This window comes from Lissotriton helveticus, chromosome 5_1 (assembly GCF_964261635.1).
Source record: "Lissotriton helveticus chromosome 5_1, aLisHel1.1, whole genome shotgun sequence".
In the NCBI taxonomy this organism is placed as follows: domain Eukaryota; kingdom Metazoa; phylum Chordata; class Amphibia; order Caudata; family Salamandridae; genus Lissotriton; species Lissotriton helveticus.
The window spans coordinates 317324900-317350045 of record NC_136065.1 but is presented as its reverse complement, the minus strand read 5'-3'; the positions used below and the strand labels follow the sequence as shown (position 1 = coordinate 317350045).

Genomic DNA, 25146 nt, shown 5'->3' with positions numbered 1-25146 from the left:
ACTAGCTGAACGCAAGAGGAGAGCCTCTCCCTCCACGGATCTTCTAAACACTCTAAGATCCCAAAGAAGCAGATACAACAAACTCAATAAAACGGCGAAAGCCAATTTCTTCAAGCATCAACTAGACACAGCCAAAAATCGCTCGAAACGTCTTTTTGAGCTCATTAAATCACAATCCAACAGCACCTCCATCCAATCTCAGCACACCACTCACTCTCCCACAACCAAACTGTGAGGCGGTGGCTGAATTCTTCCTCGTAAAGATGAATAAAATTGAATCAGACCTTAGGTCTGCTGCACTCGCCCTCTCTCCCTGTCCTGATGCCACGGTCTCCACACCCTTGCCCTCGCCTCTGGGTCTCTCACTCAAAAATAGTGCCTCTTGGTGTCATTTCATTCCTCTCAATGACAGTACCATCCTCAACATTCTGCCTACCCCTAAACCCTCAAATCACTTTAATGACCCTCTCCCTGCTAACTTCTTTAAAGAAATGATAGGCTCACCAGCATCTCTCTGTCGAAAATCATCAACGCCTCACTTCTTCAAGGTGAGATCCCGATCTGCCTGAAGGCAGGCCTAGTGCTCCAGATTCTAAAAAAACGCTTGGCTGACCCTACTGACCTGAACAACTACCGCCCAATCACAAACATACAGCTACGCAAACACATTGAGCAATTTCACCTTCTCAACCAATTCCAATCGGGTTTCCGCACTGGGCACAGCACTGAAACGGCCATCACTCACATTGTGGACGATGCTCTCACTTTACTCGACCAAAATGAAACCTGCCTTTTAATCCTACTCGATCTATCATCGTCTTTTGACACTGTCAAACATGACAATCTACTCTTCCTTTAGGAACGCAGAATGGGGCTCGCTGGCACGGTCCTTAAATGGTTTGCCTCTTTCCTCAACAACCGAACACAAAGGGTCAAATCCAACCAGTCTCTCTCCAATCCGAGTCCCTGCACTCTGGGTGTCCCCCAAGGCTCCTCACTCTCCCCCACTCTCTTCAACCTCTTCCTTGAACCACTGACTGTAATCCTTAAAGACTCCAAAATCCAATATCACATGTATGCGGACGACACCCAACTCTACATGAAAATTTCCTCCCCTGATGACATCAAATCTCTTAACGGAACCCTTCTCAAAACCTTTAACTGGTTTACCTCCAACCATCTCAAATTAAACACCCTCAACACCGAATTCCTCCTCATTTGACCCACTAAGCAAACCCCCACTGTTTTGAAATTTCTCTGTAACCTCACCGCACTCCGCACATCATTGACTCCACTAAATCACTGGGAGTTGGGCTAGACAAAAACTTAAACATGCAAAATCACATCAGATCATCAACCAAAGGAGCGAACTTTCAACTCTGCATACTAAGGAAACTCAAACCCTACCTTCCCCAGGGTGACTTTAAATCGGCAGTGCAAGCACTTGTCATTTCCAGACTAGAATACGGCAATGCAACTCTTGGCGGTCTGCCTAAATTCAGTTTAGCACCCATCAGAGCATCTCTAAATGCGGTCACTAGACTTATCACAGGCTCTAAGAAAGACCAATCACATATCACCGGACCTCAAATCCCTCAATTGGCTTCCCTTTGAAGCTAGGATACAACTTAAGATCGCTTATATAAACCATAGAGCATTACACTTCAACACCCCTATCTACCTGACAAACAAACTGGAACTTTCGGGAGGCTCCAGATCCACAAGGAGTACCGGCACTCTGCTCCTCAAGCCCAAGAAATTTAAGAAGCTTAAAACGTACAATCGCTCATTCTCTGGCATCGCCCCGAGAATCTGGAATTCCCTCCCAGTGGATACAAGACTTATTCCCTCTACTCTTGCTTTTAAAAGGGAAGTCAAAAAGCTACTTTTGAACAAACTGCTCTAATGAACTATTCGCTGAACTGAACTTGCTGTTGGGCTCCTATTGCCTCTAAGTGATTTTTATTTTTACTTTTGTCTGGTTGGCTCCTTATGTTTATTGCCCTCCTTTTTCGCTATCACCCTCCTGCTTCCTTTGCCCGACCAATCTCTGCTTGCCCCTGTTGTTTATCGACTAAATGTTTCCATGACTTCTCTCTCCTACCTATTCTCTTTTGTCTACCTATACCCATGTAAAGCGCTCTGATACCCTCCGGGGTCATGTCCGCGCTAAACAAAACTTAATTAAATAAAAAATAAATTTTAAAAAAAAACTCCATAACCCTAAGAAAACACCCTTACCACCATATACCCCCTACACAACCCTAAATCCTAAAAATCCCTTACCCTATACCTTTACCCACCCCTAAAAATACCCTTACTACCATATAATCCTACTCACAGCTAAACCCTAAAAGGAATATGCTACTTACCAGTATGCATCTGTTCTTGGCATGTAGGGCTGCTGACATTTATATCTATGCATAGATCGCCGCCTAGTGTTGGGTCCGGATGATTGCACATTGTTGTCCTGGAAGAGTCTTCGAAGTATCACGAGATAGGTGGCTCCTCCCCTGGACTACAGTGCGCATGGGCATCCCCTCTATGCTCAGATTGTTTTTCTCCATTGTGGCAGAGATGGAGTGTGATATAGTAAGTGATGACCATGCATGAGAATAATTCAATTAATTCTGAGTGCTACAGCTGCGACAGGCACCGGGGAGGAGGGCGGGCGATATAAATGTCAGCAGCCCTACATGCTAAGAACAGATGCATACTGGTAAGTAGCATATTCCGTTCGAGGCATGTAGGCTGCTGAATTTATATCTATGCATAGAATAAATAGTAGTACCCTCCTTAGCGGCGGTTGCCCGTGCCAGCTGCAGCAGTCTGAAAGAGAGTTCTGAGAACAGCCTGACCTACAGCAGCTTGCTGTTTTGAGTGTACATCCACGCAGTAGTGTTTGGTGAATGTGTGTATGGTGGTCCATGTGGCTGCTCTACATATGTCCTCTAGAGGAATGTTACCTAGGAAAGCCATGGATGCCCCCAACTTGCGTGTGGAATGCGCTCTTGGGGGAACTCTTAACGTGCGTTTAGCCTTTTGATAACAGATTTGGATGCACTTAACAATCCATCTGGCTATACATGATTTAGAAATTGGGTTGCCCTTGTGCTGTGGAGAGAAGGCAACGAACAGTTGTTTAGTTTTCCTGAAATCTTTAGTCCTGTCTATGTAATACAGGATAGCTCTTTTAACATCTAGTGTGTGTAGTGCTCTGTCCGCTACTGAATCAGGATTTGGGAAGAATACAGGTAGTTCATTAATTTGGTTAATGTGGAACTGTGACACTACCTTGGGCATAAATTTAGGGTTGGTGCGCAGCACAACCCTATTAGCATGTATCTGAATGAAAGGCTCCTGAATAGTGAGAGCTTGCAGCTCGCTAACTCGTCGTAGCGACGTAATTGCCACCAGAAAAGCCACTTTCCATGTGAGAAATTGTATCTCACAAGAGTGAAGAGGTTCAAATGGTGGGCCCATGAGCCTGGTGAGGACTATGTTGAGGTTCCAGACAGGCGAAGGCGGGTGTCTTGGAGGAATGACCCTTTTCAGTCCCTCTATAAAAGCTTTAATGGCTGGCACTCTGAAAAGGGATAGGTGCTGTCTATTTTGAAGATAAGCCGCCATTGCAGCTAAATGTATCCCGATGGAACTATACGCTAGATTATACTTGTATAGGTGCAGCAAGTAACTTATGATGTTTTGCGTGGAAGCATCAAGTGGATTTATGTTATTATTGGAGCAATAGATAACAAAACACTTCCATTTTGCCGCGTAGCAGGCCCTGGTGGTAGGTCGCCTAGCCTCCTTTATGATGTCCATGCAGTCAGGAGGCAGGTTTAGGTAGCCAAACTCTATGACCTCAGGAGCCATATTGCAAGGCTCAACTGCGGCGGATCTGGGTGCTGAATGTCTCCATGGCTCTGAGTGAGGAGACTGGGGTCTTAGGCGCTGGTGGGGAACTACGGAAAGTTCCAGGAACGTGGTGTACCATGCCTGCCTTGCCCACGTTGGAGCAACCAGGATGAGCGTCATGGAGTGTTACCTCCGTTTGCGTGCCACTAGCGGTATGAGTGGTGCTGGAGGAAAGGCGTACGCAAATCTGTTCGACCAGTTCATCCATATCGCATTGCCCTGAGACTGCGGGTGTGGGAACCTAGCGGCGAAGGTGCGGCATTTTGCGTTTTCGTGTGTGGCGAATAGGTCGATCTCTGGATGACCCCACTGCTGGAAATATGGTTGGAGCACTGAGGGATGTATCTCCCACTCGTGCATCTGATGGCTGTGTCAGCGGAGCAGGTCCGCCATCTGGTTGTCCCTGCCTGGGAGGTGTTCCGCCATGAGAAACATGTTTCTTTGAATGGCCCACTTTCACATGCACGGTGCTAGGTGTGACAATTGTGGAGAGTGTGTCCCCCCCCTGCTTCTGGATGTAATACATCGCAGTCATGTTGTCCGTCCGGGTCAGCACGACTTTGTTGCAGAGATGCAACTTGAATGCCTTCATCGCCATGAAGATTGCCATCAGTTCCAGTAGGTTGATGTGCATCTTCTGCTGTTACGGTGTCCATAGTCCCTGCACTGTATAATGGAGGACATGCGCTCCCCAGCCCTGGAGAGATGCGTCCGTCGTCAGTACTATCTGTGGTACAGGCTCTTGGAACGGTCCTCCCCTGCAAAGGTTTTGTGTGTTCCACCAATGCAGAGAGTTGTATGCACGACCGGTCACCAACACTATGTCTCTTAGCTGTCCTTGAGCCTGGTTCCACTGGCGTGCCAAGCATTCCTGAAGCAGACGCATGTGTAGCCTCGCGTGCGGGACTATAAAGATGCAGGAGGCCATCATGCCTATTAGTTGCATGAACACCTGCGCTGGGAGTGAGTGTTGTGGCTTGAATTTTTGAATCAACACTTGCATGCTGTTGACCCTCGCTGAGTTTGGTTGCGCTGTGGCAGCGAGCGTGTTTATTTCTGCGCCTAGGTACTGCTGTACATGTGCGGGTTGAAGATGGGACTTTTGGTAATTGAGCGAAAATCCCAGACTGTGTAGGAGGTGGATTGTGCGTGACATGTGGTTGGCACACTGCTGGGCTGACTTTGTTCGTACAAGCCAGTCGTACAGATACGGATAGACATGGATGTGTTGCTTCCGAAGATGCGCGGCCACTATCGCCAAGCACTTCGTGAACACTCTGGGGGCTGTAGTGACCCCGAAAGGCAAGACCTTGAACTGGTAATGCTGGTTGTTGATGGTGAACCTGAGAAATTTGCTGTGACTGGGGTGAATGGGAATGTGGAAATAGGCATCCTTCAGATCTAGGGTTGCTAGGAAATCTCCTTGACTGAGCAACGGGAGAACTTGCTGTAACGTGAGCATGTGAAAGAGTTCTGATAGGATGTATTGGTTTAAAGGTCTGAGGTCTAGAATGGGCCTGAGAGACCCGTCCTTTTTTGGGATTAAGAAGTACAGTGAATACAGCCCTGTTCCCTGTTGTTCTAAAGGCACGAGTTCTATGGCCCCTTTTTGCAGCATGGATATGACTTCTTGCTGCAATAAGTGCATGTGCTCGGCGGACATAGGACGGTGCCTTGGGGGTATGTTGGGTGGAGTGGAGGTTAGTTCTAGACAATAACCGTGTTGTATAAGTTGTCTCACCCACCTGTCCGTGGTAATGCTTTCCCAGACTGGCAGGAACTGCTGGAGTCTCCCACCGACCGGTGTTATATGGCGTCACAAGACGTCACAGCTTGTTAGTGGCGGAGGATCTGGCATTATTATTTCCACGTCCTCTGCCCTTGGTGCTGTTTCCACGGTATCCACCCCTATTGTTCTTTTTACAGGTGGTTTGTGGGCCTCCCTTGGTGTATTGGGCTTGTTGCGACGCTTGTCCTCTTGAAGCTCCCCTGTTACCGGAGCGACAAAAAGAACCACCCCTGAACTGCTGAGCTCCCATGGATTTCGCAGTTTCAGTGTCCTTCTTAATCTTTTCAAGAGTGGTGTCTACCTCTGGACCAAACAGGAAGTCAGGGTTTACCGGCTGATTGAGTAGGGTAGTTTGGATTTCCGACTTAAAACCAGAGATGCGGAGCCAGGCATGCCTCCTGAGCATAACGCTAGTGTTTATGGCCCTTGCTGCTGTGTCGGCTGCATCCAACGCGCACTTAATGGACGCGTTGGAGATCAACTTCCCCTCCTGTATAAGCATTTCTGCTCCCTCTTTATAAGTATCTGGCAGGTGTTGCATTAGCTGCTCTAACGTGTCATAGTGTGCCCTGTCATATCTTGCTAACAGGGCTTGGGTATTAGAGACCCTCCAAATATTAGCAGCTTGAGCTGCCACATGTTTCCCAGCGGCTTCTAAGATCTTTGATTCTTTGTCCGGAGGAGGAGCATCAGCCGTTGTCTGAGAGTTCGCTCTTTTGCAAGCATTAGCCACCACTAAGGAGTCCAGTGGGAGTTGGCCCTTGATGTTGGTAGGGTCCACGGGCACAGGCCGGTACTTCCTTTCAATTCTTGGGTTCACCACCCTTGCTTTAGTGGGCTCTTTAAAAATGTCACTGGCATGTTTGAGCACACCTTTGAGCATAGGCAGAGTTTTTATAGACCTTTCTGATGTGGAGAATGTATAAAAAAGAAAGTCTTCCTCCACGGGGTCAGCGTGCATATCCACATCATGGTTATGTGCCGCCCTCTCAATTAGTGTGTTGAACGCAGCAGTATCTTCAGTAGGCGAAGGCTTGATAGCATATGAAAGAGTATCAGGGGTGGTGTGTGGGTCAGGGTCCACAGCATCAGCCCACGGCTGGGACTCATCTTGATCAGTATCAATGGTATAGTTGAACTGGTCCTCATCGTCTCCTCCCTCCACATCCTCAGTGACATTTGTGGGAGAGTAGGCATAGCCCTGATCATATGATTGCATGGGCTCAAAAAGAATAGGAGAGGTGGTAGAGTCTCTCTTTTTCTTCAGTGGTATCTTATAATGTTCCATAGGCGTTTCAGGCCTGACCTTACGCTTGTAAACAGTGAGTCGACCTGATTAGGAGTCTATGTAGAATTTCGACTGGTTGTCGTGGGACGGTGGCTGGAACACAACGTCTTCCGTCCGAGGCTGAGTGGTTGCGGCACCAGACGTCGACTTGGCAGAGTCGGTAGCCTGTGTATGTTGAACAGTTTTAGGCCGTGCTGTCGGGGGTAGTCCGAACTTTATCGGCGCCGTAAGCATCGGTGACGGACTGACTGTCTTCGATGGAGGCGGTGTCTTCGATTCGACCGACTTAGACGGTTCAGTGCGTTTGAGGCCTTGCGTCGATTCGAGCCGTTGTTGCGCTGCAGGAACGCCCTTGTGCTTCGACGCGGTAGGGTCTTTCGATCCGACTTTTGGCTTCGGGTCGAAGGCCTTGACCAACAGTGGCTTCTTCAACTTCGGATCGATGGTCTTCTGGGCCTCGAGTCCTTCAGAAGAGCCGCCATCTTTGGAGCCGGAAGTCGACGGGAGCGTGACGTGCTTCACTGTAGACACAGGCGTAGTCGATCCGATCTTCGGTTCGACGCCCCCTTTGGACCCTGAGGGGTCGATCGCACGCTTCGACTTGGAATGTTCCGAAGTCGTCGAGCCGATGGTTGTTTTAACCAGTGTCGGTTTCGATTTCGTGTCTTTCGGTTTCGATTTCTCCACTGAGTGTGGCCTATCGACTGATGGCTCTTTGGAAATGTTCTTAGTCGGGCCTTGAAGCGGGACTAGAGAACGGTGTTGAAGATCTTGGCTAAGGCCTTCCAGCGATGCCTCGACCTGAGACGTGGAAGAGTCTTTATGGATCCCCGCAACTGCGGTTGGGCCTAGCTATTCACTTGAGTCGTCGTCGACAGCTCCGATAGGTTGTACGTCGTCTCCTACCTAGACGATGTCTTCATCATGGACGTAGAGTTCTTCCTCGTCCTCGTAGGTGGAGTCTGGCTCAGACGCGGGATCCGAGTGCTCCGGATCGTCTTCCTGTAAATTTTCTTCGCCGTCACCACCGAAGATGTTTTCTGGGTCTGGCGCCGATTCTCGCGCCGACTGTCGTGCAGCGCGTCGAAGACGTAGAGTTTTCTTCGATCTGAATTTCGAACAGGCCATGCAGCTGGCCTCGTCGTGATCCGGTGAGAGACATTTGTTGCACACCGGGTGTACGTCGATGTGGGGATATTTTGAGTTGCAGACGGGGCAGCGCTTGAACGGACTCCGTTCCATCAATCGTCGATGGGCCTTTGGCGTCGAAAGGCAAAAAGTCTTCCGACGTCGAGTTCAAAGAACTGGAAAGGTAAAAGGCACCGAACGAAAGACAATACCGACGCCCCTAAGGCCTTTTGGCCTCGAAAAGAGTAACTAGTATAATTTCCGAACGTGAGTTAAGAAGTACATCCGAACCCAATGGCGGAAAAAAACAATCTGAGCATGGAGGGGATGCCCATGCGCACTGTAGTCCAGGGGAGGAGCCACCTATCGCGTGATACTTCGAAGACTCTTCCAGGACAACAATGTGCAATCATCCGGACCCAACACTAGGCGGCGATCTATGCATAGATATAAATTCAGCAGCCCACATGCCTCGAACGGATTGTTATGTACCCTGTAAGCATCTGTTCTTGGCATGTAGTGCTGTAGATTTGCATGCTGTGCATACTCCTGCCTTCTAGTGTTGGGTCCGGATGTTTGCAAGTTGTTTTATGCAACAAAGTTTTTTGAGTCACGAGGTACGGTCACTCATCCGCTTGGTAATAGTGCATATGGGCATCAACTCCACTGTTACACTGTTTTCCCGCAAGAGGGTGAGAATGGAGTATAAGTAAGCGCAAGTAAAGGGATGTCAAAGCATATAAAAACAGATTAGAACTGCAACGGCCATAGGTGTCTGGGGGCATGTGAATCTACAGCACTACATGCCAAGAACAAATGCTCACAGGGTAAGTAACAAACTATTTGAGCCATGTGTGGCTGTAGATACACATGCTTTGAATAGACTGTATAGTAGTGCTATGCAAAAAGCGTTGGCTAACCAGTGAACATTGCAGTTGTTTGAAAAACAGTACATAGCACTGCTGTCCTACATTAGCTTGTTGGCGTGCTAAAACATCCATGCAATAGTTAATGGTACATGTGTGTGGTGTAGACCATGTAACTGCTTTACGAATGTCAGCAATGGGAATGTTGCCTAAGAAAGCCAAGGATGCCCCTATTTTAAAAGTAGAGCGCGCTCTAGGGGGTATAGACAAAGTCCTTTTGGCTTTCAGATAGCATGTCTGTATGCATTTAACAATCCATCTAGAAATGTCTGATTCTGAAATCGGTTTCCCTTAATGAGGAGCTAACTCAACAAAAAGTAGTTTTGTGAATACCTGTCAATATATTACACTGATGCTCTTTTAACATCTAGTGTATTAAGAGACCTTCCTGCTACAGAATCTGGTGGAGTAAAGAAAACAGGTAGCTCAACCGATTGTTTAATGTGGAAAGGGGATACTACCTATGGAAGGAATTTTCGGTTGGTAGTACGAAGAACCACCCTATCGATATAAAGCTGGACGAATGGTTCTTCTAAAGTTAGTGCCAGAAGCTCACCAACATGTCTTAGTGAGGTGTTAGCAATTAAGAAAGCAACCTTCCAAGAAAGAAATTGGAGAGAGCAATTGTGTAATATTTCAAAATGCGGACCCATAAGTCTTGTGGGAAAAATATTATGATTTCACGCAGGTGCAGGTGGGACCCTTGGTGGCATCACTTTTAAGGTCTTGGATGAAAGCCTTAATAAGTGGCACTCTGAACGAAGAAAGATAAAGTGTTGCATGTTTTGAAGACAGGTATCCACTGCTGCAAGATCTAGAAGCATAGAAGTGTAAGGAAGATATGAGCGTTGTAAATCCAAGTTGTAACAAATATTGTTTTGTATAGATGCATTGAGTGGATCAATCTTTAGGTTATTACAATAAATAATAAATCTTTCCCACTCAGCTGAATAGCACGCTCTAGTGGTAGGTTTACGTGCTTCCTTAAAAATGGTCATGCATTCTGCTGGCAGATTTAGATCAACAAATTTTATGACTTCAGGGGCCAAATCGCCTGGTTTAGCTCTTTGGGTTTGGGTGTCAGATTTCACCATGGTTCTGAGTGTGAAGATTTGGGTTGAGGTGAAGCTTCTAATGTGGAACTACTGAAAGCTCAAGTAGTGTTGGTGAACCATGGTTGACGGGCCCATGTGGGAGCTACCAGAATGAGGGTGAGAGACATCTGCCTGAGCTTTCTAAACAGAAAAGGTAAAGACAGAAAAGTGTAGGCAAATATTCCCGACCAATTTATCCATAGGGCATTGCCTTTGGGTAGAGGGTGTGGGAAGCTAGAGGCAAAGTTTAAGAATTTTGGTTCTCTGCTGTCACAAAGAGGTCTATTTGTGGAAACCCCCATTTGTGGAAGTATGGGAGTAGTATTGGGGTAAATTTCCCACTTGTTGCCACATCCTGCTGAGGATGTAAGCAAAGTTGTTGTCTGTTCCTAGGGGGTGTTCCATTAACAGATGGATTTTGTTATGTACTGTCTAACATCAAATGGTCTGAGAGAGGCGCAACAGCTGTAGTGTGTGCACTCCCCCCCCCCCTGTTTTTGTGAAAAGGAAATGGCTGTCATATTGTCCGCCCAGACCAGGACAACCTTGCCTATAAGGTGAGGTAGTAATGCTTTCAACGCTAGGTGAACAGCTTGAAGCTCTACTTAATTAATGTGGAGATTCTGGTGTCTGGTATTCCAGAGACCCTGAAAGTTAGATTTTGGAGATGAGCAACTCAACCTGTGCGGGATGCATCTGCTGTTAGCACAACCTTTGGAATAGAGTCGATGAATGGTCCTCCTTTTAATAGGTTTTGTGTGTTCTATCACTGCAGAGTGTGAGGAGTGTGGCTGTCTACCAACACTAGATCATCCAGTCGACCCTGTGATTGAGTCCACTGCGGTGCTAACCAGTCCTGTGGAGGACGTATGTTTAGTCTTGCATGATGCACTATGGCAATGCATAATACCATCATCCCAGAAGACGCATGAACGTTTTTTGACTGTTAAGTATTGATTGAGTTGAAAATGTGGTAGCAGTGTTTGAATTATTTTTATTCTGGCAGCATTTGGATAGGTTAGACCTTTTTGAGTGTTTAACATAACTCCTTAATATGGTTGCAGCTGCGAAGGTTGAAGGTGGGATTTTTGAGTATTGAAAGTGAATCCCAGCTGATACAGAAGATTTATAGTAATCTGAGTGTTGACGACATAGGAGGTGTGCATTGGCTTTGATAAGCCAGTCGTCCAGATAGGGGAGGACATGAACACTGTTACCACTGCTGAGCATTTCGTGCCAGATGGGGCGTTACAGGTTGGTGTGCTTTTGCCCCCGGCCTTTGGAGTTGTTACCCCTTTAATTGCCTCTGAAATATCCTCTAGATGGAGAGGATAGAGTTTGCGGCCTAAAGAGGAGCGACATAAGGAGCCTCTATTAGTAGGTGGTTAAAGTGCTCCCATAGATTTGGCAAATTCATTACCTATTTTCATTCTCTTTAAGGCCTCATCTACTTGTGGGTCAAAGAGATGCTGCTTATCAAAAAGGACGTTTAATAAAGTTTGCAGGACTTCTGGCTTAAATCCAGAGACAAGCAGACAGGCATGCCTTCATAGGACGCTACTTGTATTGATGCCTCTAGTGGCAGTATCAGCAGAGTTCCGTGCGCATCTAATGGAGGAGTTGGAAGAATACTGTTGCTTACCCAGTAAGCATCTGTTTTTGACATGTAGAGCTGTAGATTCACATGCTTTGTATACTCCTCTCATCTGGTGATGGGTCCGGATGTTTGCAAGTTGTTTGTCTTCAAAGAAGTCTTTCCAGTCATGAGGTAGGCGACTCCTCCTTCTGGTGATAGTGCACATGGGCATCGGCTCGATTGTTAGATTGTTTTCCCGCAGAGGGTGAGAATGGAGCTAGTAAAGGTAGAATAGAGATGACCATGCGTATGTGTAGCTGTTGCAGTTTTCTGAAAGCGTGTTCTAAGTACTTCTTGGCCTACATTAGCTTGCTGCCTTGCTAACACATCTACACAATAGTGTTTGGTGAATGTGTGCAGATTAGACCAGGTTGCAAATTTACAAATGTCAACTATGGGAATGTTTCCCAAGGAAGCCATAGTAGCCCCTATTTTGCGAGTGGAATTGTTTAAGTTCTTTTTGCTTTTGTATAACATGTTTGAATACATTTAACAATCCATCTAGCAATACCGGATTTAGATATAGGATTGCCTTTGTGAGGTGGAGCAAAAGCAACAAAAAGTTGTTTTGTCTTACAAAACGGTTTTAATCTTACTATGTAATATAACAAAGCTCTTCTAACATCTAAAGTGCGTAGAGCACGTTCTGTCACAGAATCTGGTTGAGGAAAGAACACAGGTAACTCAACGGATTGATTGACGTGAAAGGCAGATACTACTTAAGGTAGAAATTTAGGGTTGGTACGAGGGACCACTTTGTCTTTGTGAAGCTGAAAAAAAGGTTCCTCTATGGTTAGTGCCTGTAGCTCACCCACTCTCCTCAGTGAAGTAATTGCAATGAGGAAAGCAATTTTCCATGAGAGAAATTGCAGCTCACATTTAGGCATTGGTTGAAAAGGTGGAAACAATCGTGTAAGGACTATGATAAGATTCCATACTGGGGCAGGTGGAAGTCTTGTTGGTATAACTCTTTTAGTCCTTCCATAAATGCTTTGATAACTGGTACTCTAAACAGAGACAAATGCTGTCTGTTTTGGAGGCACACAGCTATTGCTGCAAGATGTAAGCGGATGGATATGTAAGCTAATTCTGACAGCTGCAAATGTAATAAATTATATTTTGTATAGAAGCATCCAAAGGATTGATATTGTTATTATTACAATAGATAACAAATTGTTTCCATTTAGCTGCATAACAAGCTCCTAAAGTAAGCCTTCTGGCCTCTTTGATAATGTTCATACAGTCTGGAGGAAGATTGAGACATCCAAACTCTATGACTTCAGGAGCCAGATCGCTAAGTTGAGTTCTTTGGGATCTGGGTGCCTGATTTCTCCATGGCTCCGTGTGAGGAGACTGGATGGGAAATGTAGCTTTCGGTGTGGAACTATTGATAATTCCAACAGGGTCGTGAACCAAGGTTGATGAGCCCACGTGGGAGCTATTAGGATTAGTGTGAGGGATGCTTGTCTGAGTTTCCCAACCACTGATGGAATGAGTGAGAGAGGCCGAAAAGCGTAAGAAAATATCCCTGATCATTCCATCCATAGTGCATTGCCTTTTGAGAGCGGGTGTGGATACCTGGAGGTGAAGCTTGGGCATTTTGCGTTTGTGTGTGGCGAAAATATCTATTTGAGGAAAACCCCAACTTTGAAAGTATGGGAGGAGAACTTGATGGTGAAGTTCCCACTCGTGGATTTGCTGCCTCCGTCTGCTGAGAAGGTCGGCAATTTGATGGTTTACTCCCGAAAGGTGTTCTGCTAGGAGATACATTTTGTTGTGTATAGCCCATTTCCAAATGGCTTTAGCTAGGTGTGACAGTTGGAGAGAGTGCCCCTCCCCCCCCTCTTTTTATATATAGTACATAGCTGTCATGTTGTCTGTGTGGACTAGGACAGCTTTGTTTAGAAGGTGAATTTGAAAAGCTTTGAGCGCTAGAAACACTGCCAGCAGCTCTAGATTTATGTAGAGAGACTTTGGTTTTGACTCCACAAGCCTTGAATTGTGGAGATGAGATCCCCAGCCAGTGAGCGATGTAGTATAGTATTGTCTGTGGCACAGGTTCTATGAAGGGCGGCCCTTTTGATATATTTTGTGGGTTCCACCACTGCAGAGAGTGATGGGTGCAGCTGTTTACCAACATTAGATCGGTCAAATTACCCTGGGACTGATTCCACTGACTTGCTAAGCATTCCTGGAGGGGACTCATATGAAGCCTTGCATGGGGGACAATCAAGATGCAAGAGGCCATCTTTCCCACCAGTTGCATATATACGAGTTGGTAGTGAGTGGGTGGGCTAAAACTGAGCGATTAGAGCCTGAATATTGCTAATTCTGGCTGTACTGGGAAAAGCCAGAGCTTTTTGAGTATCTAAAGTGGCTCCTAGATAGGTTTGTGTGTTGAATGGTTGGCAGGGCCAGACTGGCTACCTGGGGTTTTGGCATGCTGCCGAGTTGGGGGCTGATTTCGTTGATGGGGACCTGCATGTGCTGAATTAAATTAGTTTTGCTTTGTTTGTTTCAAAGCACACGCTCAATCAATCAATCAGAGATATGTATAAAGCGCACTACTTACCCGGAGGGTCTCAAGGCGCTTGAGGGGGGGGTTGTGCTGCTACTGCTCGAAGAGCCAGGTCTTGAGCTTCCTCCTGAAGGAGAGGTGGTCTTGGGTCAGGCGCAGGTCGGTCGGGAGGGAGTTCCAGGTCTTGGCGGCCAGGTAGGAGAAGGACCTTCCTCCTGTTGTCGTTCTTCGGATGCGGGGGACGGCGGCGAGGGCGTGACTGGCTGATCGGAGCTGGCGTTTGGGAGCGTAGAAGTTGACGCGACTGTTGAGGTAGCTCGGGCCTTGATCGTGTAGGGCTTTGTGTGCGTGGGTGAGGAGACGGAAGGTGATTCTTTTGTTGACGGGGAGCCAATGCAGGTCTCTCAGATGTCCGGAGATGTGGCTGTGTCGTGGGATGTCGAGGATGAGTCTGGCTGAGGCGTTCTGGATCCGCTGGAGTCTCTTCTGGAGCTTCGCGGTGGTTCCGGCGTAGAGGGCGTTGCCGTAGTCCAGTCGGCTGGTGACGAGGGCCTGGGTGACCGTCTTTCTGGTCTCGGTGGGGATCCACCGGAAGATCTGCCGTAGCATGCACAGGATGTTGAAACAGGACGAGGAGACGGTGTTGACTTGTCTGGTCATGGAGAGGGAGGAGTCCAGCATGAAGCCCAGGTTGCGTGCGTGGTCTGTCGGTTTGGGTGCGGTGCCCAGGGCGGGGGGCCACCAGGAGTCGTCCCAGGCGGAGGGCGAGGAACCCAGGATGAGGACTTCCGTCTTGTCCGAGTTCAGTTTCAGGCGGCTGGTCGTCATCCACTCGGCTACGTCTTTCATCCCTTCGAGAAGGTTGGCTCTGGCGGCGGCGGGGTCGTTGGTCAGGGAGAGGATCAGCTGGGTGTCGTCAGCGTAGGAGATGATGTTGAGGTTGTGTTGGCGTGCGATGGCCGCGAGGGGGCTCATGTAGACGTTGAAGAGGGTGGGGCTCAGCGACGATCCTTGAGGGACGCCGCAGATGACTTCGGTGGCCTCTGACTTGTACGGTGGTAGGCGGACTCTCTGTGTTCTACCGGCGAGGAAGGAGATGATCCATTCCAGAGCCTTCTCCTGGATTCCGACGTTGCTGAGGCGCTGTACTAGGGTGCGGTGGCAGACCGTGTCGAATGCCGCGGAGAGGTCTAGGAGGATGAGGGCCGCTGTTTCTCCGTTGTCCATCAGGGCTCGGATGTCATCGGTGGCAGCGATGAGGGCGGTCTCGGTGCTGTGGTTGGCTCGGAAGCCAGACTGTGAGGGGTTGAGGGATCCATTCGTCTCGAGGAAGGCGGCCAGCTGTTTGTTGACGGTCTTCTCGATGACTTTGGCTGGGAACGGGAGGAGCGAGATGGGGCGGTAATTCTTGAGTTCGGTGGGGTCCGCTGTAGGTTTCTTCAGCAGGGCGCTGAGTTCGGCGTGCTTCCAGCTCTCCGGGAAGGTGGCGGTGTCGAAGGAGGCGTTTATGATGTCCCGTAGGTGGGGTGCGATGATCGCGTCGGCCTTGTTGAAGACGTGGTGAGGGCAGGGGTCGGTTGGAGATCCGGAGTGGATGGAGTTCATCATGCGGACGGTGTCTTCGGTGCTGATCGGAGCCCAGGCGTGGATGGTGGTGGTGGGGGGCGGTGGACGCTGGTCTCAATCAACGAAATTAGCCCCCACCACAGTGACATCAGCCCCCAGCTCGGCAGCATGCCAAAACGCCCGGTAGCCAGTCCGGCCCGGATGGTTGGAGATGAGACTAACATTTACTGTAAACCCCAGGTGGGGCAGTAACTGTAGTGTTATTTGAGTGTGCTGGAGACACTGTATGTAAGTGCTGGCTTTGATGAGCCAGTCGTCTAAGTACGGGAAGACAGGAATGTGTTGTCTTAGCAGGTGAGCAGCGAATACTGCCAGGCATTTGATAAATACTCTGGGAGCAGTGGTGACTCCGAATGGGAGCACTTTGAACTGGTAATGCAGCCCTGCTACCACAAATCTGAGATATTTGTGAGGAGAATTGGAATGTGGAAATATGCGTCTTTTAAGTCTACAGTAGAGAAAGTTGCCTTGCTGTAGAGGTGGGAGCACTGGTTGAAGTGTCACCATGTGAAAATGATCTGATTGTATGTAGTGATTTAACTCTCTGAGGTCTAAAATGGATCTGAGAGAGCCCTCCTTTTTAGGTGTTAAAAAGTACAGGGAGTATACGCCCGACCCTTAATATTGTAGTGGTACGGGCTCTATGGCTCCCTTTAAAAGGAGACACTGAACCTCCTGTTTGAGGAGGTGTATATGATCAGGTGACATCTTGTGTGAACACAGGAATGTTTGGAGGATTGTTGGTAAGCTCCAGGCAATAACCAGATTGGATAATTCCTAGCACCCATTTGTCTGTAGTTATCGATTGCCAGACAGGGAGGAATTGTTAAAGAAGTCCCCCGACAGGTGTTGAATGGTGGGGGAGAATTGGAGGCAAGCCACAGTTTGTTATTTGAGGGGGAGGTCCGTGTTGTGGAACCTCTACCCTTGCCATTGTTACCTCTGTAGCTTCCTCTAAAGAAACCTTTTGAAGAGGAGGGCGGATTATTGCCTTTGTATGGGGTAGAGGCAGTGTCTGAAGAGATGTTTTTGGACCCCCCACGATAGAAGGTGCGCCAAAAGGACCCACGGTTGGAAGGGAACTGCAAGGCTCCCATAGATTTTGCCACATCTGGATCCTTTTTCATTTTTTTTTTTAAGGACGTGTCTACTGCAGGACCAAATAGAAGTTGTTTGTCAAATGGTGTGTTAAGAATGGAAGCCTGAACTTCGTGTTTAGAACCCGAAATCCTTAACCACGTGTGTCTTCTTAGAAACACACGGGTATTGACGGCTCTAGCCACCGTGTCAGCTGCATCTAGTGCACATCTAATTGAAGTATTAGAGATGAGCTTCCCCTCTTGTACTAAATCTTGGGTTTTTGTTTTATGCTCATCTGGCAGAAATTGGAGCAATTGCTCTATTTCGTCCCAATGAGCTCTATCGTAACTGGCTAAAGGACACGGGTATTAGCAGTACACAGGTAATTTGCAGCTTGGGAGGCTACTCTTTTCCCAGAGGTATCTATGAGCTTAGACTCTTTGTCTGGAGGTGGAGCATCCCCTAACATCTGTGAATTGGCCCATTTACGGGCATTAGAAACCACTAGAGTCTAAAGGTAAATGGCCTTTAATGAAAGCTGGGTCTGATGGTGCAGGCTTATATATTTTGTCTATACTTGGGGATGCACAAACTGGGTTGTTAAATAGGTCATCCACATGTCTTAACATGCCTTTGAGTATAGGGAGTGTGTAGGTGGATCTTTGGGAACTACTAAGGGTTTCAAAAAGGAAATCCTCCTCTAGGGACTCCTTATGTAATTGCACCCCATGATATCCAGCAGCTCTACTTAGCAGCTCTATATAACCTACATTATCATCTGGTGGAGAAGGCTTAGTAGGATAAAGGTCAGGATTATTATCTGTGGGAGAATCCGTATTATAATCCTTCCTGGGGTCGGTAGGTGAAGGATCATTGCCCCACCCCCATCATCCTGATCATCAGGTGTTTGTGGTTGTGGCAAATTAGTAGGAGTAATTAGCAAATTCTGTGTTTGTGGGGAAGGAGGTGATGGAGGAGGAGCAGAAGAGTTAGTACTAATAGGTTTACTTTTTAAAGGAATGTGATTAGTGTCCTCTGACTTAGATGTGCATGTTTGTGGGAATTTGGTTGCAATCTGTCCAGTTTTTGGATTAATGTTTTGGGTCCGGTTTCGAAGGCGGGGCATCGAAACGGGGCTCCTGTGGTGGTTGCAAAGCATCTTTATGTTTCAGTGTCGATGTTAGTTTGTTTTTTGCCGAAGATTTCAGATCCGAAGACAATTTTGGTGTCAAAGGAATTAGGCCTAAGACTGGGTTCAGCTTCGAACCCGAAGGTTTCGGCTCTGTGCCAGAGTGTAAAAGACTTGATCCCGAGCCGGAAGGCGTTAACATGTATTTCGGTGCCGAGCCGGAAGGAGGGGTGTTGGAAACATTTTCTCGGTGCCGACCATAGCCTGAAGGCAGAGGTGGGACCGGAGCCTTTTTCTTAGTCTGCGTAAGACTGTGGGGCAAGGGAGGTACTCACGATACGCTGACCTTGCGGAATCTCTTCATCAACATAGAAGACAGATTCTGAGACGGCTATAGGATCCTCCTGTTCTTCCTCAGCCCCTAGTGCATCGCCGGTCTCTTGTTCGGAATCTTCTCCGAAGAAGTCCGGAATGGAACCGGTATGTTGGCTCTGCATGTCGCAACGTCGAGCCCGACGGTCAAGGAGTATTTTCTTCGAACAGAAAGGTTTACAGGCGTCGCAGTCCTGTTTGTTGTGCTCCGGAGATAAGCACATGTTGCACACTTGGTGTGAGTCGGTGCGCAGGGACTTGGTGTGAGTCGGTGCGCAGGGACTTTGTGTGGCACCGAGGGCAGAATTTAAATGCAGTCTGTTCCATCGACTGTGAGGAGGACCAAAGTAGGTAGGCTCGACGGTCTTCCACAAGTTTCCCGATCGAAAAGAGTTTTTGTATTTGACACGATAAGCAGAGAAAAGTGAATATGCAATCAAAAACAATACCGTCTAGGATAAGAGGACTGCGCAACGAGGGGAACCCGAGAAACAGTACTGGAGCGCAGCAATTCACGTCCGAACCCGAAGGCAGCAAAAAACAATCTAACAATGGAGTCGATGCCCATGCGCACTATCACCGAAAGGAGGAGTCACCTACCATGTGACTGGAAAGACTTCTTGGAAGAAAAACACCTTGCAACCATCTGGACCAAACACTAGGTGGCAGGAGTATGCAAAGCATGTGATCTACATCTCGCATGCCTCGAACATTAATTTTTTCCTTCCTGCACTAATGTGTGTCCCTTCTTTTGATGCTGCTCTGGGAGACATTGGAGTAGTTCCTCCATTTCATCCCAGTGAGCTCTGTCATACCTGGTCAACAATCCTTGTCTATTTGCAATTCGCCAATGATAGTCAGATTGTGAAGCAACTCGTTAGCATGAAGCATCCTATAAGTTTGGATTATTTATCAGGAGGTGGTGCGTATGTTGTAGTTTGTGAATTTGCTCTTTTACAAGCATTTGAAACCAGGGCGTCTGGTGGAAGCTGACCTCGAACAAAAACTTGGTCAGATGGTGCAGCTTTCCTTTTTTACCTACACAAGGGGTAATGATGCCAGCACGTGCAGGGTCTTTAAAAATATCACCTGCATGGTGAATCATGCCTTTCAACATTGGAAGAGATGGAAATGTTCTATGTGTAGTGACTAGTGTCTCAAATAGAAAACCTTTTTCCATAGATTCTTTATGTAGTGTAACCCCATGGTATGCTGCTTCCCTAGCTATAAGCTCCTGATATGATGAATTATCGTCAGGAGGAGAGGGATTAGCAGGATATACGTCTGGATCTGTGTCCACAGGAGGGTTGATATATCATTATCTCAACTCGGTACAAAGCCGGAAGGCTTTGTATGTGCTTTTGATGCAGAGTCAGAGGGCGGGGCAGCCGAAGCTCGGTGCATACCATGGCTAGATGGCAGTGGTGGCCCGGAAGCTTTTTGTTTTATAGGAACCAAAGGTTTTTATGTGTGCAGGTGAGGGCTTTGAGAACTCACTGCGCACATTGACTCCATGGAAGACCATGCAACTCCAAATTAATCTCCAAGTCAGAGTCGGAATCTTGAACCGAAAAGGCACCTTCCTCTTCGGCATGTGAAGCTTCCCCATCTTCCTCTTCTGGTTAGATATCTTGTTGTCAGAAAATATCAGGCATGTTGCAATGTTAAGTCTCTAAATCGTTCTGCGTCGTGCCCATTGGTCCGGCAAAGTCTTTTTGGATCGTAACGACAGACAGGCCTCACAATCATCTTCTTTGTTCTCGGGGGGAGAAGCACAGATTGTAGACCTTGTGAAGGTTGGGCTGTGGGTACCTGGAATAGCACAGAGGGCAGAATCGAAACGGGGTCCATTCCATCAGCAAAGTATCATCGATTGAGTCGAATGAGTGTAAGGTAGCCTGGTTGGAGTGTTGCAAACCAACTAATGAGCGTTTTCTGAATTTCAATACACGAGGGATGGAAAACATGTTTGAAAACAATAATAATGGGGATAGAGTGGATTACGCACCGAAAGGATCCTGAAAACAGTCTTGAACAGTAGCGCTGTAATACATGTCTGAACCAGATGGTGGAAAGAAAACAATCTAACAATGGAGTCGATGCCCATGCACACTATTACCAAGAGGATTTGGCGCCATACATTGTGATTCAAAAGACTTCTTCAAAGAAAAACAACTTGCAACCATCCGGACCCAACACTAGATGGCAGGAGTATGTAAAGCATGTGTATCTACAGCCACACATGCCTTGAACATACCCTTACCTCCCTATTCCCCCACTCAACGCTAAGCCCATTTTGGGAGGTCCTGAATGAGTCTGGCTGCTGTGTTCTGTATAGTCTTGAGTCTACTGAAGAACTGGGTGGAGATGCCTGCGTAGAGAGCCTTGCCATAGGTGAGGCGGCTGGTGACGAGGGCCTGAATGATGGTCTTTCTAGTGTTGGTTGGGATCCATCTGAAGATTCTGCGGAGCATGCGAAATGCGTGGAACCAGGAGGCGGCGAAGATGGTTCCTCTTTCAAGGAATGGCACTCACTGCTTGTTCCTTTAGAAGATGTTTGTCCTAAACTCAAGACCACACCCTGATAGAATATCTCAGTGCCTTTTGTGGTCCGGTATGCCTTAGACAGTGGGGGCTGCAGCCAATCTTCTGTGTCAATGCTTCAAACTCTTGGTATATGTTTATTCCTGGTTGTTGGTTTTGTTGAAGACCCTGTAGATTGCTCTACCTTGTTGTGCGACTGACAATAGCTTGGATTCCGCTCTTCAATGGCCCCCTGATTACTGGACAAGTCTCTTGGTAGAGTGGTGGCACTACATTGACTAATGCGCCCATCTATTATTGTGTTGGTGCTGAATTGTCTTTTTCAAAGAAAGGCATTACAAGGCAAACCTGCACTTTCATTGGGGTCCCATGCCAAAAATAAAATATAGACCTGATGATAGTCTGACCACAAGAATTTGTGTTCAGAAGAAGGGAAGAATTTAAAAGGTGCATTTTCCATCTCCTCCTCCAAAAACCATCATTCTTCTACAACCAGGCCACACATGCTTCCTTTTGTTCTGCCTCGAAGCAGTGGAATGTCTCTTGAAGATAATCAGTTTTCTCCTCCGACAAAGCCCCAGGCCCGGCATTAAATAACGATAATTTGAAACTCCAGAAAGAATAGCTCAGAAACCCTGCCGAACCAGATGATGGGAAAAAACCTAATGTGAAGTCTGTGTCCTGGGGTACTGTGGATCTCAGATGGAGGTGTCACGAGTCACGGTGAAACAGAAATTCTTTGAAGAAAAACAAGTTATAATATTCCAACTAAAACATTAGATGGCAGGAGTGTGATTGACAGTTATATATGCTGCAAACCTCTAAATCCAAGGCATCAAAAGAAATGTGTTTTGTGTGCACTTCTGGGGACTCAATGTCACAAAACTGGTACACGCCATATAGTATGAAGATACAATCAAAAAGTTAGGAGTTACTTAACTCCTGAGCACTTTTGATTACACCAATGGGTATTGACAAACTGCATTGATCCTGAGCACCACATAAAAGATCGATATCTTTATGTGAGAGGGATAGTTCTAGCTTGGGTAATGCCCTTGGATCAACTAAGGCACCTGGTTTTGTTTGCAGACTTGTAAACCACATCCTCACAGAGTCAGGCAAACTTTGTGTCGCCTTTCTTGTTGACGGTGTTCAGCTCTAGAATACGGAACGCTTAATCAAACTCAGAAAAGTACTGCATGCATTCAATAAACTTGATTCACCACTGTGATACCTTGACACCCCAGTGTCAAGTTATGGCAAAGTTTGGTCACATACCTCGGAAACGAGGAAGGAGATGGGGAAAGAGAAGCTCATAAGATACCCAAGAATATTTACTGTTTCTGATCTTTATGGGAATTTAAGGAAACTTGCACTGTACTCGCCTGTGCTACACCTGTTCTTTGTCATATTCCCGTTCATCATCTTGCCTTTTATTTGAGAGCAGACATTCGTATGTAGATACTTTTCTTATATACTGATAATGGTCAACCCTTAACACAGGTTTACATAGTTCATGTTTGTGCATTGGATGGCACAGAGTGACCGATTTATTTAGAGTAAGTATCCTAGGCAAGAAATTCGGGCCTCAGAATTAAGATGACTTTTCCTGCTTCATTTTAGGCAGGCTAACAGGATGTTTGTGCAACTACAAAAATAGTTACATATGTTTTTGCTCATGTTGCTTCAGCTAAAAGGGGATTTTCCTTTCTCTACTGGATGCCATCGATCTTGGAGCTTTCTACAGGTGTATATAGTACAGTTTGTACTGTAGAAATTCATAACTAACCAGGGCTGTTGTCTCAATTCTTCCTAACATTTCTACTGGAAGCATTGTTTTTAGCTTGATGTTGAAAACACAAGTTCCAAGCATATTACCCCCTACTCCCTCCAAATACTTAAGAGGTAATATGCATAAATCTCCCTGCAAATGGGGCAGGGAAGAGAGAAAGACCAGTTACTAGGAGGGAGGATCTCAAAAGGGATATCATTTTGAAAGTCTTCTGGTTTTACAGGTATGCAGGAGGTCCTACATAGATTGACAATAATGTAAACACTAATGAACGAAGGCTGCAAGGCAACTCAGGGTGTTTTTTAGACTAACAGGTTAGGAATGTGTGATGAACAATGTTTGTGGTTTATCTTGTAGTCCCTCATACTATTTTTAATCGCTGAGTAATCATTATAAAATACAAATGTTTGTGAAGTTTAGGTCTTTCTCCAGCAAACGATTCTGACATATTTGCTGTATTCCAAACACCACTAACTCTTGTAAGAATAACTCACCAGTCCATTTAACTTTTCTCTTCAAAGGTCAAAGTTTCCTTTGGGGAAACTCTACACGGATGTGACCCGCAAATTACTGGGCAGATACTTAAATCTAGAAGCTAGGATCATAGCCTTGCACCCGGGCGTGTTGCACTGGCTTCCAGTGGCTACATTATGTTTAAAGTCCTTTGTATTGCACCCAGGATCTTCCATGCTCAAGGGCTAGTTGTGAAACTGAGCAATTGAGATAGCTCAACAGGGACTGAGATCAGTAGAATTTTAGGCGACGATTGTCCCCTTCAACTTTAAAGTCAACGAAAAGAGCAGAGCCTTCTTATTTCTTCATGCCCATTTTGCCAGGAGGCATTGCACAACATAACCTGACATTTATTTGAGAAATTGAAGCTTGGTTATTTCAGCTTTGCTTGCCTTTCGCAAACAAAAGTTCATTCACTCTGCTTAAGCACCAATGGGCCCTTCACATGGCGCTTCACTTAAAATTCCTAAACCATCATCTAGCTTTCTCAAAGGGATGCAAAAATCCTCTAGCTCGCCTAAAGATCTGGCAGGGTGAGGTGTGGCGCAGCGGTCAGAGCAGCTAACTTCGGAGGACGGGGCTCACGGTTCGATCCTGGGCGCCGCGGCTGCTCAGCATCATGCAACTCTGGGAAATAGCTCACTTAATCTCCCCGACGGCCCCCAGTGCCTTGAAACCCTTAAGCGGGTGATATGTTTGCGCTTTACAAATATGAATTACATTACAGGGTCCTGCAGTGTACATGCCAGAGTCACTGAAGCTCACCCTAAGAACTGTACCATTTCGTAAGATTCTCCTAACATCTTACAAGGTTACTATAGGCTTTCAGGCGCCCCCATGTTTCTGCTGGGAAAGTCAAGCCCTGCTTCAATCTATGCTCCATGACTGATCACTTCTACTTAAATCCTTCTGGGAACGCTAGGCTTTAACCAAATGTCCTCTTTGGCCTCAGAGATTTCCCATATCCCTTTCTTAGAGACTCACAATCACCCCTCTTCGTTAATGCCCACTTCAGAATCTCTTCATTTAGTGTCCATTCAGGGGAGCACAAAAAATCCCACAGGGCTTCCGGAATCACCAGGCTTGACAAGGACAGGTTATACTTACCCTGTCTGTTCGAGAGATTTCCAGCTCTCGCAGGATGTAGTCTTGGGCAGGCTGCTCCCCCACGCTTCGCACGCAAATGTGGCCATATTCTTTAGAGCAGTTCTCATCCGGCCAGTACCGCACACATTTGTTCTAGCAAAAGAAGTAATGGTTACTGAGGAGTTCCATGGGGGAGCAGAGAGAGAGAGAGACAAGTTTACAGCAGGAGAAAGAGGTACAGGCTTACATTTATAGAGACAAATAACAAGGGGAAAGATATTAATTGTATGGAATGCAGAGGAAAAGGCACCCAGCAATAACAGCACAATTTAACTTAGACCATCCAACATAGGAAGTACAATACCAAGTGCGTGCCCGCAAACAAGGAAGGCTGAGGGCACCAAATCAACACCAGCCGAGATTGAGTGGGCATGCATAATAGACATACAGACCGAGGGAGGCCCCAAAAACATTAGTGTGCTGCAGCAGAGGAGATATAGCTCCCTAACCTCTAAGAATGCCCATCAATCAGAAGAACATATGGAGCAAGTGTCACCCACAACAATATCACGCATTTAAAAAAAATCGATCACAAACTCACACTGAGGGCCTAGTACCAACACATACTCCCCAAAACCCCAGGCAACACAAGCGCATTGTAAGAGAGCCTGATCTTGCACCAAAAGAAACAGGGAGTCCCCATAGCA

At 46.8% G+C, this 25146-nt stretch overlaps 1 protein-coding gene across 3 annotated transcripts in view; it reads right to left on the bottom strand.

The window, feature by feature from the left end:
- The window catches only part of LOC144754495 (tyrosine-protein phosphatase non-receptor type 11-like), a 376140-nt gene that overhangs the window by 75040 nt on the left and 275954 nt on the right, over window positions 1-25146 (bottom strand). For all 3 annotated transcript variants that reach the window (XM_078642364.1, XM_078642361.1, XM_078642363.1), the window contains exon 10: window positions 24461-24592. In XM_078642364.1, the coding sequence (XP_078498490.1) occupies window positions 24461-24592 (132 nt within the window). The remainder of the gene's footprint in view (window positions 1-24460; window positions 24593-25146) is intronic.